The sequence below is a fragment of the Zingiber officinale genome, chromosome 4B (genome assembly GCF_018446385.1).
Source record: "Zingiber officinale cultivar Zhangliang chromosome 4B, Zo_v1.1, whole genome shotgun sequence".
Taxonomy (NCBI): Eukaryota; Viridiplantae; Streptophyta; class Magnoliopsida; order Zingiberales; family Zingiberaceae; genus Zingiber; species Zingiber officinale.
This window is the reverse complement of record NC_055993.1, coordinates 3,692,779-3,710,141: the sequence shown is the minus strand read 5'-3', so window position 1 is coordinate 3,710,141 and position 17,363 is coordinate 3,692,779. Positions and strand designations below refer to the sequence as shown.

General features: G+C 39.4%; 3 protein-coding genes across 6 annotated transcripts; all 3 read right to left on the bottom strand.

Moving 5' to 3' along the window:
• Positions 1–1,541: 1,541 nt before the first annotated feature.
• On the bottom strand, positions 1,542–6,122 carry LOC121974463 (leucine-rich repeat receptor protein kinase HPCA1-like). Of its 3 annotated transcripts, none has more exons than XM_042525534.1 (19): positions 5,839–6,122; positions 5,594–5,717; positions 5,449–5,520; positions 5,278–5,352; positions 5,105–5,176; positions 4,858–5,019; positions 4,701–4,775; positions 4,549–4,620; positions 4,409–4,480; positions 4,263–4,331; positions 4,104–4,181; positions 3,946–4,017; positions 3,742–3,876; positions 3,230–3,663; positions 3,005–3,136; positions 2,730–2,869; positions 2,440–2,659; positions 2,122–2,357; positions 1,542–2,042 (listed from the first exon to the last, which is right to left on the bottom strand). In XM_042525534.1, exons 1-19 carry the CDS (start codon positions 5,921–5,923, stop codon positions 1,701–1,703), a joined length of 2,667 nt encoding a protein of 888 aa, XP_042381468.1. In that variant the 5' UTR covers positions 5,924–6,122; the 3' UTR covers positions 1,542–1,700. The 3 variants fall into 3 exon arrangements, with proteins under 3 accessions (XP_042381468.1, XP_042381470.1, XP_042381471.1); XM_042525536.1 differs by having other exon boundaries at positions 5,594–5,704; positions 5,839–6,121; XM_042525537.1 differs by lacking the exons at positions 5,594–5,717; positions 5,839–6,122 and having other exon boundaries at positions 5,105–5,199; positions 5,449–5,487.
• Positions 6,123–6,814: 692 nt separating this feature from the next.
• Positions 6,815–8,147, bottom strand: LOC121974464 (NAC domain-containing protein 2-like). The gene is made up of 3 exons (XM_042525538.1): positions 7,819–8,147; positions 7,423–7,703; positions 6,815–7,347 (listed from the first exon to the last, which is right to left on the bottom strand). The coding sequence occupies exons 1-3, from the start codon at positions 7,994–7,996 to the stop codon at positions 7,072–7,074; spliced, it is 735 nt and encodes a 244-aa protein (XP_042381472.1). The 5' UTR covers positions 7,997–8,147; the 3' UTR covers positions 6,815–7,071.
• Positions 8,148–13,976: 5,829 nt separating this feature from the next.
• On the bottom strand, positions 13,977–16,778 carry LOC121974462 (V-type proton ATPase 16 kDa proteolipid subunit-like). 2 transcript variants are annotated; one of them, XM_042525532.1, is made up of 2 exons: positions 16,528–16,778; positions 13,977–14,702 (listed from the first exon to the last, which is right to left on the bottom strand). In XM_042525532.1, exons 1-2 carry the CDS (start codon positions 16,761–16,763, stop codon positions 14,357–14,359), a joined length of 582 nt encoding a protein of 193 aa, XP_042381466.1. In that variant the 5' UTR covers positions 16,764–16,778; the 3' UTR covers positions 13,977–14,356. The 2 variants fall into 2 exon arrangements, with proteins under 2 accessions (XP_042381466.1, XP_042381467.1); XM_042525533.1 differs by having other exon boundaries at positions 13,977–14,609.
• Between the last annotated feature and the right edge of the window lie 585 nt (positions 16,779–17,363).

Below are 17,363 nucleotides of genomic sequence, written 5' to 3'. Positions count from 1 at the left end.
GGATGAATTTGACATTTTGTGTATTAAAAAAGATGGATGTTATTTGGCAACTGCCAGATAATCTGTGAGAGATTTTAAAAGATGAGTTGAATTTAAATTATATTAAATTTAATTTAATTTATCTAACGAGATGATGTGATCTGATATTCTTATATTGTCAATAGGGTTCATTTATGCTAAGTATTAAGGGTAGATTGAATAGTAGTCGAGTAGATAGAGAGGTCGAGTGGGTAAAGCAGCTGAGCGACAGAGCGGCCAAACGAGTAGAGCGGCCAAGTAGATAGATTGGCAAAGCAGTTGAGCAGGCAGATCGACAGAGCAGCCGAGTGGACAGATCGCTTGAGCGGGCAAAGCGACTGAGCAAACAGATCGCTCGAGCGGGCAAAGCGACTGAGCAAACATATCAGGCCGAGTGGACAGAGCAGTAGAGCGGCTGATTGAGGCGAACGACTAAGTGGCAGAGTAGCCGAGTGGGTGGGACGGCCAAGTCGCATAGCAAATCTAGTGTTCGATCGGGCAAAGCAACCAATCTGGTAGTGTAGATTGATCGAGTCGCAGAGTGGTTGACTGGGCTGAGTAGCAAATCAAGTAGAGTCGACCAAGCGATAGAGCGAACTAGAGATAGGACGGCCTAAAGGCAAAGCAGCCCGAGCAAGAAGAGCGGCCAAGTGGGCGAAGCAGACCGAGACATGCGATGGACACAGTTTCCTTAAAACATATTCACCCCACCTCCACCTATGCAGATTTTCTCGGGTCGTCTATTTCTAAAGATATAACGGACAACCGTGATTCCCACCAAGTATTGATGATTACGATAAACTAAGAGGTACCCAATTGCTATCACGACAGAGAATGAGAGAGAACGTAGGTGGAGAGCTATAACTTTCTTCTTGTGTGTGCACTGCTCAAGACCATGATTTCTCTTTATGTAGTAGTATCATCCCCCACCTGCATTGAACATCGAGTAATGACTATTAAATGCTCAAGGATTAATGGTAACCGACGGCCATACGAAATTGTCATTCTTGAGCAGCAAATAAAAAGAATCTATGTGATAAAATATTAATTGTTCCACTTAGCTAAATTTTACTCTGGTCGGCCCGACATCGCACAGATCGTACTTGTACACGAGTCAACTTGATTCAGTACAATCCGAGTCCTAAATTTACATCCCTACACATCCACACGTAAGAGATAATCTCTTCCTATATATTTATTCAAATCATCAATACATATGAATCAATATAAATCAACTAATATATCTTAAAACTCTCTTTTATTTTCTTTTCCACCTTTTCTCATTCCCATGTCTAAAACTCTCTTTTATTTTCTTTTCCACCTTTTCTCATTCCCATGTCTACGACTTCAAGAGTATGATTATAGTTCATGGTGCTATATTTTAAAGAGAGAGGTTTAAATTTAATATTATCAGTATCATTAAATATTGTCAAGATCATAAAAACTTAAAAGCTGATCGCACCGAATCATGCATATCGTGTCTTCTTTCACAGAAGCCATGTGAAGTGTGACATGTAGCTGTGTGGACAAAAATTTATTGTTCTTTAGTCAAAAGCCAAGTGTCAGAGTTCACAAGAATCTTCTCGCATTCGTATTGACAATTCATCAACAAATCGCTTGTTATCATACAAATTAAAGTTTAACAGATGGAAGCATCCTTTGGATTTCTTGGAGTTTCTTGCTCAGTCTAGATTTTTCATAATCATACTGATCTCCATTGCAACTTCACTCATAGCTGGACGTTCTTCAGCTGACATTTGTGTGCATACCAGTGCCAAGTCCACAAAATGCTTGAAACCAATTAGATTTCCTTCCTCCACTAGAACCTCGTCCATTACATGCTTCAGTCCATAGAATTCCCTATCATATCTGTTCACTGCCTTCTCCACCACGCCAACAATGTGCTCACCTCCCTTTAAGGGGCTCCTGGCCGTCACAAGCTCCAGCATCACGACGCCAAAACTGAAAACATCACTTTTCGCAGTCAACTGGTTGGTCCTGAAATACTCAGGGTCAAGATAGCCCTGTGAATGTTCGATATGATCAGTAATGAATTAGTTTGGCTTGTTTATGATAATGAAATACTTAGGAATGTGTGCTTACCCATGTTCCCTTGACAAAAGAAGAGGCATTGCCTGTTTCAACTTCTTTCACTAACTTGGAAAGACCGAAATCTGCTACTTTTGCATTCCAGTTATCATCCAGAAGGATATTGGTCGACTTGATATCCCTGTGGATTAATGGTGGATTAGCATGCTCATGAAGATACGCTAAGCCAGTGGCTGAGTCCCATGCGATCTGTATTCTCCTTTTCCAGTCCAATTGTGTAGATTTTGATCCTGCAGCATATTGGAGTTGGTTTGTATCAATGTAAAAGACAAGCCAAGAGAATCAGGAACCCCATAGCAGTGGAGATTGTACCTGACAGGTTCTCGCTCAAGGTTCCATTGGAGATGTATTCATATACAAGTATCCTTTCCTCCTTTTCATAGCAAAAGCCACAGAGCTGTATGAGATTCTTATGGTGAACTCTCGAAAGCGACTCGATTTCTGTCTTGAACTCGAGTCCACCTTGCAAGGAGTCCTTCTGCAACCTCTTGATGGCCACTATTTGTCCATCTGGGAGAATTCCTTTATAGACCTGTAGAGAAGGAGGAACAGATGAAGAATACAAGGGATGCATGCAATTGTGTGTTGAATTTCATCAGGACCTTGCCGTAGCCTCCTGTTCCAATTACTTGGGAGTTGGAGAAATTCTTAGTGCATTTCCTGAGCTCATTGTACAAAAAGAACCTCACTGATTGTTGGTTTGGCGCAGCGCCAATATCTTCACCATTTGATCCCCATGAGGCTGAAATCATAGACATTAGTGCAGAGCATACTATGAATTTGTAATTGTTTTTCGCATCAATAAGACACTTTAAATTAAATGTTTGCAAATAAAAAAGCTTGATTGGATGAGTAATGTTTTGGCAATATACAGTACCAAAAGGATCACTTTTACTGATAGCCCTTTCAGCTTGCTTCTTTTTCCGTATCGCGTAGCTTCCGATACAGATAACAGCTAAAGATGCAGCAGAAAAACTGATCACTAGTCCAATTATCAAAATTTTGCTCCCTGAGAATCACCAATGGCAGAAAAATAGGTAAGATTTTGTGAAGTTACTAAATGAAAATACATATTATCAGTGTGAGAATTCAGAACAGTTACCCCTTTCTTGGCACTGATATTCAGACATCATGAAGTAAAATGGTCCAAACACATCTGGGAGGCTATCAATTTTGCTGTTCAGATCCAGATTCATCAATATTTCTTTACTTGTGAAGCACTTTGAACCTGAACCTGAAACTGAAGGGCAAAACTTCATGTGCACTTGCAAGTACTCATCACTATCAAAGGAGTAATTGTCGATCGAGAATCGTTGAGCTACTCCAAGTTTATTTGAAATGTTTTCCCTCAATTGTGGGTAATATATTGAATCATTTAGATAACTGAAGTAAGGCGCCCGGAACATTGATGTTGCTTCGTAAGGATTCGAACAGATGATACTGTCAGACAATTTGATTGTGAAACCTTGTCCTGGAACTTGGCAGTATTCTGTTTGGTATATGTGCATGTTACTGCAAACCGGATTCCCCACAAGTCTGCAGATATATGATTGGATTAAGAACATGCAGGGGAAAATTACCTTAGAAATGAGGAGATATCGTAACTGTGCTCACATTAGTTTGTCATTGTAGTTGGAAGAGACCATAACTGAGGTAAGTAAATTGTTTTGAAAATTTACCACCTTCAATTGCTTGCTGATGTTGGTTCCCATATTGAGGGCGCCACTAAATGAGTTCCTACTCAACTTCCTGTCAGTCACTTGAAATGAGGTACTTTTCTTGATTTCTTAGACCTTCTCTTGTTCATGAAATACTTACACTTCCTGCAGGTTCGGGAAGCTAAACAGCTTTTCCGGCACTTCCCCATGAAGTTTTCCCGCCTCGATAGTTCTGACAAAGTGATTCTTAGATTAAGCACTGCATATCTTGAAGGAAAGCTACAATTCAAGATTCATTTGAATATTCGGCACACTTACAGAGTTGTGAGATTTTGAAGTCCAGATGAGAACCAAGATGGAGCCTCTGAAGGATCAAATGAGTTGTTGCTCAAGTCCCTGTAAATGAAATCAGGTATGCATAATCTCCCATTTCACCAAATGGAAAATCAAGCTAGTCCTGAAATGGCTTATTCTCACAGATTGTAGAGGGCATGCATTCCGGTCATATTTGGTATCATTCCTGTTAGCTCGTTGTTTGCAAAGTTTCTAGGACAAAGGCAAGCAAGGATCAGTTTCTCAAGCTCAGAAGTTATTTGATCTCATTGATTCCAGAAATCACTTACAGCACTTTGAGTCTTGTCAGATTGCTGATACTTTGAGGAACTGGTCCAATCAAATTATTGCGGTCTAGCCGTCTAAGAAAAGCGCAAGAAAGATATAAACAAACAGTTTGATGAAAAGGAAATTAATAGCAAACACTCACAAAACTTCGAGTTTCTGAAGAAGTCCAATTGATTCTGGAATAACCCCAGAAAGATTATTGCTGTCAAGCAGTCTGAATGCAAACAACAAGTTAGTATGCAGAGAGCCTATTACAAGGAAGCTTCAGGTGGCAATAGAGCTGATACATCTTACATATGTTTAACATTCATGCTAGAGCTGAAAAGGCTCAGTGGAATTGGACCTGAGAGATGATTCTTGTTCAAGTGGCTGATAAGAACATATTTCATCATCGTTAATTCTTCACCGCGTAAGTTTTTTATTTGATCATGCATGGAAAACTGAGGCTTACAAGTGCTGAGCGTGAGCCAGCTGATCTAAACCTGAACCTTCAGTTGCTGAAATCGGGATGCTTCCATTTAATTGATTGTTTGCCAGGTCTAGCCATACGAGGTCGGCGAGCCTACCCAGGGATGCAGGTATTCTACCAGTAAAATGGTTTGCATTTAATGATCTGTGACACAGGTTGAGGTGGGAATCATCAGACTCTTGTTCCTCAGCTAGCAAAAATAGCAAGACAGTGGAAATTACATCCTTACAAGGTCTGGAGCTGGGATAGATTGCCTAGTTCAACAGGAATAGCACCACTGAACTTGCAACCAATCAGTATCCTGAGAAGCAGTTCAGAGAGCATCTAGGTTATGTTTGTAGTTGAGCACTATAATTCAAGAAATGCAGAATGAAGAGATGGAGAAGTTGCTGATGGACTCACAGAGTCTTGAGCTTCTTCAAATTTCCAATACTAGGTGGAAGTTGGCCGTTGAGATACTTGTTATTGGAAAAGTCTCTGAATAAATTGGTGGCACAATCCACAAACTTGAGGTTCAGAAACTAAAACTTATGGCAAGTGTTTGAAGGATTGGATTTAGTATACTAAACTCACATGAGCTGCAATTCAGTAAGATCTCCTATAGCATTGCTTAGTGTACCCTTAATGCCCATGTTGAATAGCTTCCTGAAAGAGAAAACAAATGAATTGAAATTCTACCAGTTTATTAAAATTTCAGCACAGTTTCAGATAAACTCACAGCTCTGTGACCCTTATTGAGTTGCTACAATTGACTCCATCCCAATTACCACACGGATCATCTGAGTGCCTCCAACTCGAAGGTCCATTTTTCCATTCACCAGAAAGAGATCTGAGAGCATAGACTGCCATATTTTAGGGTTGATAGTTAGTTCATCAGCAGATTCATGGCAGCCACTCTTTTCTTCTCCTTAAACTGTGCTAAATTCGTTTCGTAGAATCGGGAAAAGAAAAAAAGAACAGTACCATCCTGTGGATCCGTGCTACAAAAGCCAAGTTGCTGATCAAGCAGCCACATGAACAGCAGAAGCAAGAATTTTGTACAAGCCATGACTGCAACAAAGAGAGACCAAGTTTTTGTTTACTTCTTTCCTTTTTAGATTCTGCAAGCAATCACAAAACATAAGCCCGTTAAGATCTCTCAAGCCTCTCTAGAGCCGGCAGTACTTCTTGAGCATGAGGTGAAGAAAGATTTTAGGGGCTCGAAGAAGCATGGAGACAGAAAACTTGTCCAATGGTGAATCCTGAAGACACCATATGATTGGCCAAGACTTTAATAAGTCAAAGATCTTTCTAGAGCCAGCTAGCCAAGATAAGGACAGCACTAAATACTCGTCAAACACGATATTGTATCTTACAGGTACTCCCACATACGTACAATTAGTTGGTCTTTCTTAAATACAAAAAAAAATGATAGTTAAGGTACCGTATTTACGTTAGTTTCTTTGCTGATAATGAAATCCAGCAAACATGTAAAGAATGAAACTGGAAGAAGTTGGATTTATTTGATTGGCTCAAGTAACTATTTAACTTATTCATTTTGTCTAGCTTTAGTCTGTCTAACTCAACTTTATTTCCCTTATCAATTTAGCATGGCTAAACTTAGGAAATAGTTTTTATATTAGTCTCATGTCCCTTATCAATTAGTTATATAACAAATTGCATTATCAGAGCTGCATAATCAGAAACCACCTGAATGATCAGATCAAGCAAGTCCTCTAGCTGAATCAAAAGGTATGTTCAGTCTTTTTTTCCCTTAAGTTCAAAGCTGAATATAATGTTGCTGCTGCTTTCAAAGAAACAGTACAAATTGAGAGTCGTCACTTGAGTTAAGAGGATCCAATTTCAAGTTGAATTCGATACCCTTTGTTTTTGTACCAATATTCCTGAAAATTGAAATAAAGACCACAGATAAAACCTTTCAGAAGTAAGCCAAAGTTCATGTTCCAATGATTTAGACTGGCACTTTGATGCCTATCGATTGCATTTGCTGATTGCTTTGGTTACAAGCATGCTACAATTGTTGTTGGCCAACAATGTGTCCATTACATAACTCAGATATTTGCAGATAATAATAAACTGCAAAACGCATGCTTATTTTAGCAGAAAATAAGAAAGTAGTTCAGTGGCCAAACTGATCAGTTTCTTAAAATTAATCATCTCATATTACTGAATTCCTCTTTAGTTCATCGTTTAATTCTAGTATGGCGGTAAGCAGGGTTGGCTCTGTCTGAAGTAGCTGCGATCTGTATTTGATACATTGAAAATTGAAGCAAGTCCATCTGCTGCTAAAGCACCCCGAAAACCATCTTGATTCAAGTTCATGTAGCAATCAATCTGCTGAAGCTTCTCGGAAATTGTTTGAATCCCTGAAAAATTCGTAGTTTTCGTAGCTGATGCTGCCTCTTTTTCATGCTGCAACTTCTCCCAGACGTTCTTCTTGTGGTACAAATGGCATAAGACCCAATCATCCAACTGAAGCAAAGCAAAGTCTTGTCAGTGGGGAAAAAAAAAGAGAGAGAAAGTTGAACTGTGGAGCTCGAGACGAACTCTTAGGCTGCCCTTGTTGGACGATCTATCAGTGTTAGCGAGGCGGTACTCGTGCATGATCCAATCCGTCTTGACTTCCCTCGGCGCCTTTCCATGGTAGAACACGAGCGCTTTCTTGATCCCCAGCGGCTGGGCACTGCCCCGCGGGGTGATCGGTTTATCGGCGCCTGTGGCTTTCCAGTGCCCACTTCCGGTGGCTCTGTTTGGCCGACAGCCGTTGGGGTACTTGCGGTCTCTAGGCGTGAAAAAGTACCACTCCTTGCTCCCGAACAACGCCATCTCTGCCCTCACAGAACCCATTCGAAATTCTCAGATAACACACTTCAGTTTAGAAGTATTTTGTTCGATTGAAGTAGTTTAGAAGTAGAGCGATGAGGCGTTTGATTTGAAGGGTACCTGGAAGGTCCCAGGGGTCAAACTTGTAGAGGTCGATCTCGGCGATGATGGGTACCTGGAGGCGTTGACCGGCGGCCTTGGGGCAGAGGTAGTGGACGACGAGCTCCTCGTCGGTGGGGTGGAACCGAAAGCCGGGCGGCAGGTTCAGCTCGGCCTCGGCGTCTCTCTTCCTCGCCATGGCCTGGTTTACAGCAAACAGACAACCAGCGCAGTTTAAATACCCTGTGGCGACAGTGAGAAGGTGGCTCTGAAAGGTCCAACTCTCGGCGGCGCCGCCACCGAGGCTCGCCGTAGTGTTGGACTTGAGAGAATTTATACAAACGACTTGACTACGTGCATGAATCCGTAGCGTTTTTTTGATTAATCCGATCATTCTCCTTTCTCAAAATATAACCTTTACTGATGCTTTTACTAATCAGAGGGGCAGCCTCAAGTTTTGGTGGGACGATAGGAGGGTATTTTCAAATAGTCAGGTTGAATTTCTATAGTTTCAATAGCGATTGAGCTATTAGTGAAATTAATTCTGAAATTTATCATCTTAATAATAATAATAATAATAATAATAATAATTCAATTAGCCTCATTGATTATCCATAGATAACTGACTCGATCCGAGAAATACAGATAGTGGTCAGTTCAAAAATTTGGGATTGAACTGCGGGTGTCTAGGTGACAATTTGAATGTCTTACCATGACACCATAGCTCTGGGGACATAAAATTTATCACCTTAATAGCCTTCTATGGCGGTCTCATGCCATTAGAAATGAGTAAATTAGAAAATAATTCTATAAATCTATTATATGATAATCAACTCCGTTATATATTATGACGCTATTAGTCAAATTAAGATTGTTATGATCTGTGTACTTATATGTACCTCCCTCCATATCCATAAGACCGACACTAAAAGACCACTAAAATAGCGGATCTATCTTTTTTTTAATTTGTTATATATATAATGATCATATCTTGTACATCTTATTTATGGACGATTGTTAGACGATTGTTGGACGACTGTTAGACGACTCTTATTAAGTTGGGACCTCTGGACCACTTTCGAAAGCTTGAATAACTGAAATTCACTCTGGGAACTCGGACTCAATGAGTCGTCTAACGATCATATATAATATAATATATATATATATATATATATGTAATACTTTGCATGTCGTCACTATTGACTAAAATCTTTATTTCCACTCCCTAGTCAAATATAATATATACCAATTTACCTAATTGCCCTTAATATTTTAAGGTATTAAAAGTTCAAAAATGAATATAATTTTTCTAAAATTCAGCATATTAACTTAGAATTCAATATATTTTCTATCAAATTAAGCACGACTCTTTTTCAACTTTAATTAAATGAAAAATATACTAGATTTTTTTAAAATGATATAGAAAATATACTAGATTTTCTTAAATTATGCTTAATTTAGAAGGAATTATATTAAGTAGGAAAAAAGTTATGCTCAATTTGAAAGAAAATATACTGGATTCAAATTTAAAGTGTCAAATTTAAGAGTAATTATACTTATTTTTAAATTTTTTATACCTAAAAAATATGAAGGGTAATTTTAATAGAAGTATACTGGATTTTAATTTAAAGTGCTGAATTTAAGAAGAAATATATTCATTTTTGAATTTTTTTTTTGCACCTAACAAATTTGAAGGGTAATTAGATAAGGATATTTGTATGAGGAAATTGAAATAAATAAAATTTTGTAGGTAAAAAAATATAAACAAAGTTTTTAGATATAGACACCGTATGCAAATTGCATTAAAATTATGATTAAAATTTTTTATGTAATTTACCGTTAATATTATCCGTAAATATAGTTCATTAAACAGAGAAATAAATGTTAATGAGACTTCAGTGAATGATCTGCGATGGTTAAGATATGGGGTATTGTCACATGAGGTTTTGGGTTAAAACTCAGCGTGACCGAGCATAACCTCCTCCATATCTTGACCATTTGCACTAATGACTAATAGTCATTCATGATTTACCTCCTCCGTGTTGATCTAGTGACAAATTAATAGAGACGTTAGGGATAAATGAATCATCTTTTATCATATTAAACAGAAAAATAAATACCAATGAGACTTCAGTGAATGGTCAAAGACGTGACGTGAGGCAAGCGTGCAATGATGGCTCTGATTCATGAGGCGCCGGACGCGCCATTCCAGTCGACATGCGTGGATATTTGTCCACCATACGACGGAGGCAAGGACGGTCAATTGACAGAAATTCTGCCGCCAATCCAATCACCTGCAAGACATGCATGCATGTTCGCGTGGGAATGAGAGACTTGCGTGCATGCTGTTTTGCTGCATGGAAAATGACAGCAAGGGACCTTGAACTGCTGTTGAATGGGGATGGAATTCTCCAGCACGAGGTGCAGAAAGATTGGCACAATTGGTAGCCATGGCACAGGAAAGAGGAGAGATTCATACAGCTGAACAACAAAAAAATTCATATGTAACTGTTGGCTTGATTGATATAGAGATATTGTTGACCAACATCTACCTTCTATATTACTTTTTTTTTTTTTTCAAAGTTACCCGAAGGAAAAAGAAAAAGATAGAGCTATTTTAGAGGGTTGAGGTGATGAATTAAAAAGAAGAGGTGGAGATCAAATCTACCTAAAAGATGAGGAAGGAAACTTAAAGCTACGGTTAATATTGTAACTTTATCAAATAAACAAATATGCTAATTGTATAAAAAAATAATGATACGGTGCATGATAGTGGGGTCAGACAATGGACGTGGTCGGAAGTCAAGCTCATGGGACGGTCAGAAGTCAAATCCATGGGGTGACCAGAAATCAAGCCCACGGGGCATTCAGAAGTCAAGCTCACACAGTGGTCAAAAGTCAAACATACGTAGTGGTCAAAAGTCCGACCTACGTGGAGGTCAAAAATCCATCCTACGTGGGGTTCGAAAGGTCAGGTTACAGGATGGTCCTGGTCGGGTACAAGTGGCATTCCGGAGTTAGATCTACATGTCAAGTAAGAACTCGGAAGGTAAACATACAGGTCAGGACTTATAGACTTGTGGTACAGGATACACGGACCAAAGCGTGCAGATCGGAATATGCAAATCAAGGATTACAGGTCAAGACTTATAGACTTGCGGCACATGATACACAGATCAGGACGTATAAGTCGGGATATACAAATCAGGACGGATAGGATAGGATAGGCGGCTTAAGGTTTGCAGGTCAAGAACTCACAGGATAAGACAGGCAAAACAGGAGACACAGGTCAAGACGGACAGGACAGGAAACACGGATCAGGACGTACAGGTCGAGATATGCAAACCAAGGATTACATGTCAAGATAAGATACAGAACAAGGTCGTGCATACGGGATGAGACTTGAGGAACGATAAGCGAAGGCCTCGAATAGCAGGGTGGTAGGCGCAGATCTGGATCTACCGGGATAGACCGAATGACAAATGTAGGGCGAGACATACAGATCTGGATTTGCGGGACAACAAACAAGCTAGGGAATGCACCAAGAAAAGGCAGGTCAGTGCATACAGGTCGAGACTTGCAGGTACGAGGACCCAGTCGAGGGTTAACAGACCAGGGCGAGCTTACACTATACGACAAGCAAGGTAGGGAATCGTAACAATCCGTCAGAGAATAATCACTGCATGTCAGAGAATATGCTAACGGTCTAGGGTTCATCGCCCATCGATTCCTTCTTAAACCTATAGGAATATGCCATGTGTCATTCACCGTCAGACAAATCCTGACACCCGACATTCCCTGACACCCGTCAGACTCCGGAAGTACGCATAGCTATATAAAAAGGGGAGCTTTGTCTCTACGCAGGTACGCTCACTCGTCTTTTCGCACTTGTCTTTTACTTTTGGTCCTTTCACTGTGCTTCTGGGGAAAATGTACTTGACTTGAGCGCCGGAGGGCCTGACCCGGGGATTTTTCCCTGGTTCTTGGTTTCTAACGTAGAGGCGGCTTGTCTGAGTATGCGCAGAGCCCTCGCGTCGTCGTCCCCGTCATCACCCCCTGTCATCCGCTCGTGAGAACCCTTCCGATAGGTGCTAGATCAACCAGGTGCTTCCACGACTTTCCATCAACACCAAGGACAGCGCAGTCAGCCTCTATCCGACTCAACTTCCGGACGGGATCAAATTTGACACCGTCTGTGAGAACACAACTACCTGCTTCGAAACGTGAAGATGGAGGATTCTGGCAGAATCAATGTAATTATGACAGCGGGAGAGTACGAACTCTTCAAAGAAGCCAAAAGGCGGGCGACCTCTGAAAAGCAACAAACTACTGCCTCCAGACCGCGAAAGTTACCTGAGGTTTCTAAAGAACCGGCTCACGCCTCGAATCGAGGTTCCAAGAGAAAACAACCCATGGAATTTCCTCCTGCCTTTTATAGAGAGCCCGACCAGGGTTATTACCAGCCAGATCCTGGTTGCTACAGCCACAAGGAGCAACCGCAAGTTTCTGTGGCAGAAAGTTCTCAGCCCAAGGATTCGAAAAGGGGAAAGACTACCGTCCCCTGAGAAGAACATTGTGTAGAGCTGGAGGAGAAAGTGTCATTCTCTTCCAAAATATTGGAGGAAAGGTTATCAAAAGGGTACCGACCCCCTGCTATCGAGGAATATGATGGCAGCAAAGATCCTGAAGACCACCTTCGCAAGTTCAGGAACGCGGTTCTGTTATACTAGTACAGCGATGTCGTTAAATGTCGAGTATTCCTGAATACCTTATCGGGCTATGCCCAGAAGTGGTTCGATGGACTACCGCATGGGTCCATCACCTGCTTCTCCGATTTCAAGATCGCATTCCTGCGCCACTTTGCCAGTAGTAGGAAATATCAAAAGACGGACCATTGCTTGTTTGCTCTCAAGCAAGGGCCCTCCGAGCCGTTAAGAAGCTATATCAAACGCTTCAATCAAGTGGCTCAGGATGTTCCCTCGGTCACATCGGAAATACTCATGAACGCCTTCTCTCATGGTCTAATAGAAGGGGAATTCTTTAGGGACCTCATCAGGAATCCCATATTGAATTTTGATGAGATGCTGGAGAAGGTCATCAGCTACATCAAAGTGGAAGAAGCGCAGGCGGCGTGAAAAAAGGCAGACAAACCACCATCCTCTGCCAATAAGCCGAAGAGAAGAGTACCCCACACTACAAGAAAAAAGCTAATAGACAACGCTTTTAAAGCGTTGTCTTTTTGCCTGAAAAAGCGTTGTTAAAGGCACTGTTGTAAAAAGTCTGCTCAACGACAACGCTTTTAAAACGTTGTCATTTGTACTAAAGACAACGCTTTTGCAATGCTTTAAAAGCGTTGTCGTTTTATGCAAAGGCAACGTTTTGCAACGCTTTTAAAGCGTTGTTTTTGGTAGAAAAGACAACGCTTTTTGCAACGCTTTAAAAGCGTTGTCGTTTTAAAGAAAAAAAAAATATATTTAAAAATCATTATTTTTATATTTACGAAACTATTATTTTTCTTTTACCATGTCTAGATTCGAATTTTACATATAATCAACTCAGTTAATGATTTCAAACTCATAAAAATAATAGAAATCTGACGTTGAAGTAATATTAATAATTAATTACATGAAAAGTTAGTAAATATCAAAATTTACACTAATTCTGTTTCAAAGTATATAGTGATATTCACATATAAAACAAAAGAGCACAAAAAATCTGTTTTGAACAACTACAATCTGTTTAGCCAACAATCTGTTTACTGAATACTTAATACTTAATATTGAAGTAGCCAACAATTTGTGGACCTACAATTCTGGGTGGACAGAAATCTAACTCATGGGCTCAATAAATACTCATTCTAGGTTTATGAATAGCAGTTGTGCCAAGATTGAAAATGATTTTTGTTACCATTATAGCAACAGTACAATCAGAAATAACAAATACAACGAAACAAAGACTGTTTCTTAAATGACTCAAAACATTCTTCTTTACTGCATCACTACAAGGTACCAAAAGACATTACAATCTTACAGAATTTTGATACCATTCGGAACTTGTTCGGTAATTCAAATGATAGATCAAAGCATTTGCATGAACAAGCAAAATTTATGGACAGCAAAACATACAAAATCAGTAATGAGAAGCCAAAATCATTTTCAGTGACCAACATCACAACACTATTTCCTAAAAGCAGCCAATACTTAATTTATAATATGAAAGTGCAATTTTACAACTTTGAACAAAACAAAGCAAGAAAATGATCAAGAAAATTTAAATAAGAAAAAGAAAACATAAACATAAAATAGACTATGTACAACTTTTACCTAAATATTATTATTAGTGAGAGCCTCCAACGGTGATGCAAGAATTCTGATGAAGTGTGACCCTCTTTTGAGGAGGCTAACGAACACTGTAAGATACAAATTTCACATTCAAAGCAGGATTGTGCAGCCTGATGTCACAATCTGGGGCAAATGCAGTTACCATCTCCTTGATTATTAAATTGAAATTTCCATGTTCCTTAATCAGGTCTTAAGGTTTGAACGTTGCCAAAAGCAAGTCATCTTGTTTGGTAAGTGTCATCTGCATAGATAGATACACAGGCATCGGCAGCACCAATAGCAAGGAGTACTCTGTACGGGTGGAAAGTGAGACAGCTAACAGAACCTATTCTCTGAGCCATGAAAGTAGGGTAATATCTGATGATGCTTAGCTGCTCTCCTTTTAGACTGAAAACCTTCACAATTTGCTTAGCATAACCACTTGCAATAATTGGAGCATGCCGATGAATTGCCAAGGCAGCAAGGGAACCCCTATGTGCATCAATGGTAAGATATGGTTCAGATTGGTTTCTAACATCCAGGAACTGTATATCCCCTGCTAGCGATGCACTGACAATCTGTTTACTGAATACTTAATACTTAATATTGAAGTAGCCAAAACAATCATCATGACTTTCTACCAAAAGAAACAAAATTTACACTAATCTTAATGAAGATTTTCAGATCCTTGATGTAAAATAGTTTTCAAATTGCATGCAGCTATCTGACTGCTTTATTAAACTGATCTCATGCAGCTTGTTCTTTGCTCTCCCAAGTTTTCAACTTTTTAGTTATACAATTTACAACGAAGATACAAATTTACTGGACTTTTCAATTTTCTTTTTCTCAGGTAATAAAATCAACTTTTTAAACACCAGCCACAAGTTGATCTTAACTAGAACAATTTATGAAGTTATATTCCATAGTGAAAACATGCTTTACAAGCATCAAACTCATAATTCCTAATTCATGTGGATTGATGTACTTGGTTATAAACAATATAAGATGACACTTAATTTGGAGCAAATTTGGAGAACTTGGCTCATCCAAACTCCAAAAGGTTGAAGATCTGACACAACAAATGATTCATATTTTCATTAAATTCATTTGTTCAAACACATAGCTGATAAACTACAAATAGATATTAGAATTGCAAATGTAATACAAGGCCATTAGCTCAAACCATTTGACTTAAAAAACTACTGACAACTATTATAACAATGTGATAAATCTAACCATAACCTTACTCATGAATCCCAGATGCAACTCACACGTACTCCTAAGGTAACAACCGCTTCACATTGGCTTCATATTTTCATTAAATTCATTTGTTCAAACACGTAGCTGATAATCTACAAATAGATATTAGAATTGCAAATGTAATACAAGGCCATTAGCTCAAACCATTTGACTTAAAAAACTACTGACAACTATTATAACAATGTGATAAATCTAACCATAACCTTACTCATGAATCCCAGATGCACTCACACGTACTCCTAAGGTAACAACCGCTTCACATTTGCTTCATATTTTCATTAAACTCATTTGTTCAAACTCAATGTGATAAATCTAACCATAATGGAAGAACCAATATTCTCCAACCTTACTACTGCAGATGTCTAGTTGGTCAATACACGTTATCTACATAACTACCTATACATGCATTTTGATTCATCAAATTACATGTAGTTCAAAATAGCTCTTTTGACCTTTTATTATTTCTACATCTTTAAAAAATTAAATTTGCAAGATGATTTTGTAAGCACAATGCAAAGCTGACACTTTTTTTTATTAAAAAACAATTATAGAAAAAGTGCTTTGATTGTATATGTTTTGGTAAATTCCATAGAAATAAAGCACATATATGTCTATGCTATTTGTATCCATAAATAAGACTCAATATTTTATGTAGTGAAACTAAACGCAGTAAGTAATCAAAATATGGGCACAAACATTGTTTGTTACCCTTTCAAAGTGACTAAAACATAGAAAATTTTGTAGTAATCATTGAAATCGATAGATCTAAGGATTCATGTGGGATCTGCATATGAAACTACAATCATCTCAGTAAATATTCCAATTTTTTTAGTCAATAACTAGCTCTCTCAATAACAACAACAACAAGCTAAGGCACGATCCCTCGAGGACTCCTATATAGATAGATAGTGCAAAGAATGGATGAAAGACACATATACAATAGGAATACGACTATAAATAAATTCTACACACATGACCTAGAAAAATAAATTGCTCTTTTATGAAAGGACTATCAGAGGAAAAATGGACTAAATATGCGATAACAGAAGACAAGGTTAGAGAATTCGTAGTCAATAATTAGACAAAAAAAAAAAAAAAAGAGGAATAGAGAGCACTATCGAATCTAGAAAGGATCTCAAACAACAACTACCTGACTCCAGCATCTCCCACGATGCCAATGGCCATACCAGCTGAAAGTCCTGCAAGACCACAAGCCAAGCCAGAAGACAGATGGGCATACCCATCAAAAAGGTAGTACGACTTGGCCTTGGGGTTGATCCCGGTGCTTATGATCACCGCAATGATGAGACCGTAAATCCCCAGGACTCCGGCCATGACAACGGGAACTATCGACTTCATCACGAGCTCCGCCCGCATCACACCCATGGACGCCACCCCGACGCCGCTCTTCGTCGTGCCGTACGCCACCCCCATGCCTGCAAAAGAATGAAAAACATTTCAAGAAACGAACCTTTTGATTCGAACGGAATAGGAGTCTGAGATAAAGGTCGCCGAAATTGGGGGAAATTACAGGAGAAGATGAGGGCTGCGGCCGCGCCGAGGAATCCGAAGAAAGGGGCAGTTTCGTCGCCGCTGAAGCTAGACATCGTGGCGGAGGAGTCTCGATGAAACCCTAGTTCCTGCGGAGGAGGCAGAAGAGGTAGGCGTGCAAAGGTCAGATCCGAAGAAAAAATGTGATCGAGATTTTATTTCGTTGCCACAAACAAAGATAATAGCCCTAAAATCCAGCCAAAAAAGCTCGAAAAAAATGTTCCCTTTGATGAGGAACAGCGCGAAGGGGAGTGGAGAAAAGCGAAGACGCGAGGAATTGGACATAAAGCAAACTATACCGTTGCACAAGCCTATGCTGGATTCCTCGGTGTTGATGCTGTAGAGGATGCCCTCGTATCTGATCTCGCTCTTGGATGGAGAAGGCTGCGCGAGATGAGGAGTACTTGGGAGAAGGGTTCAGGAAAATGATCGAAA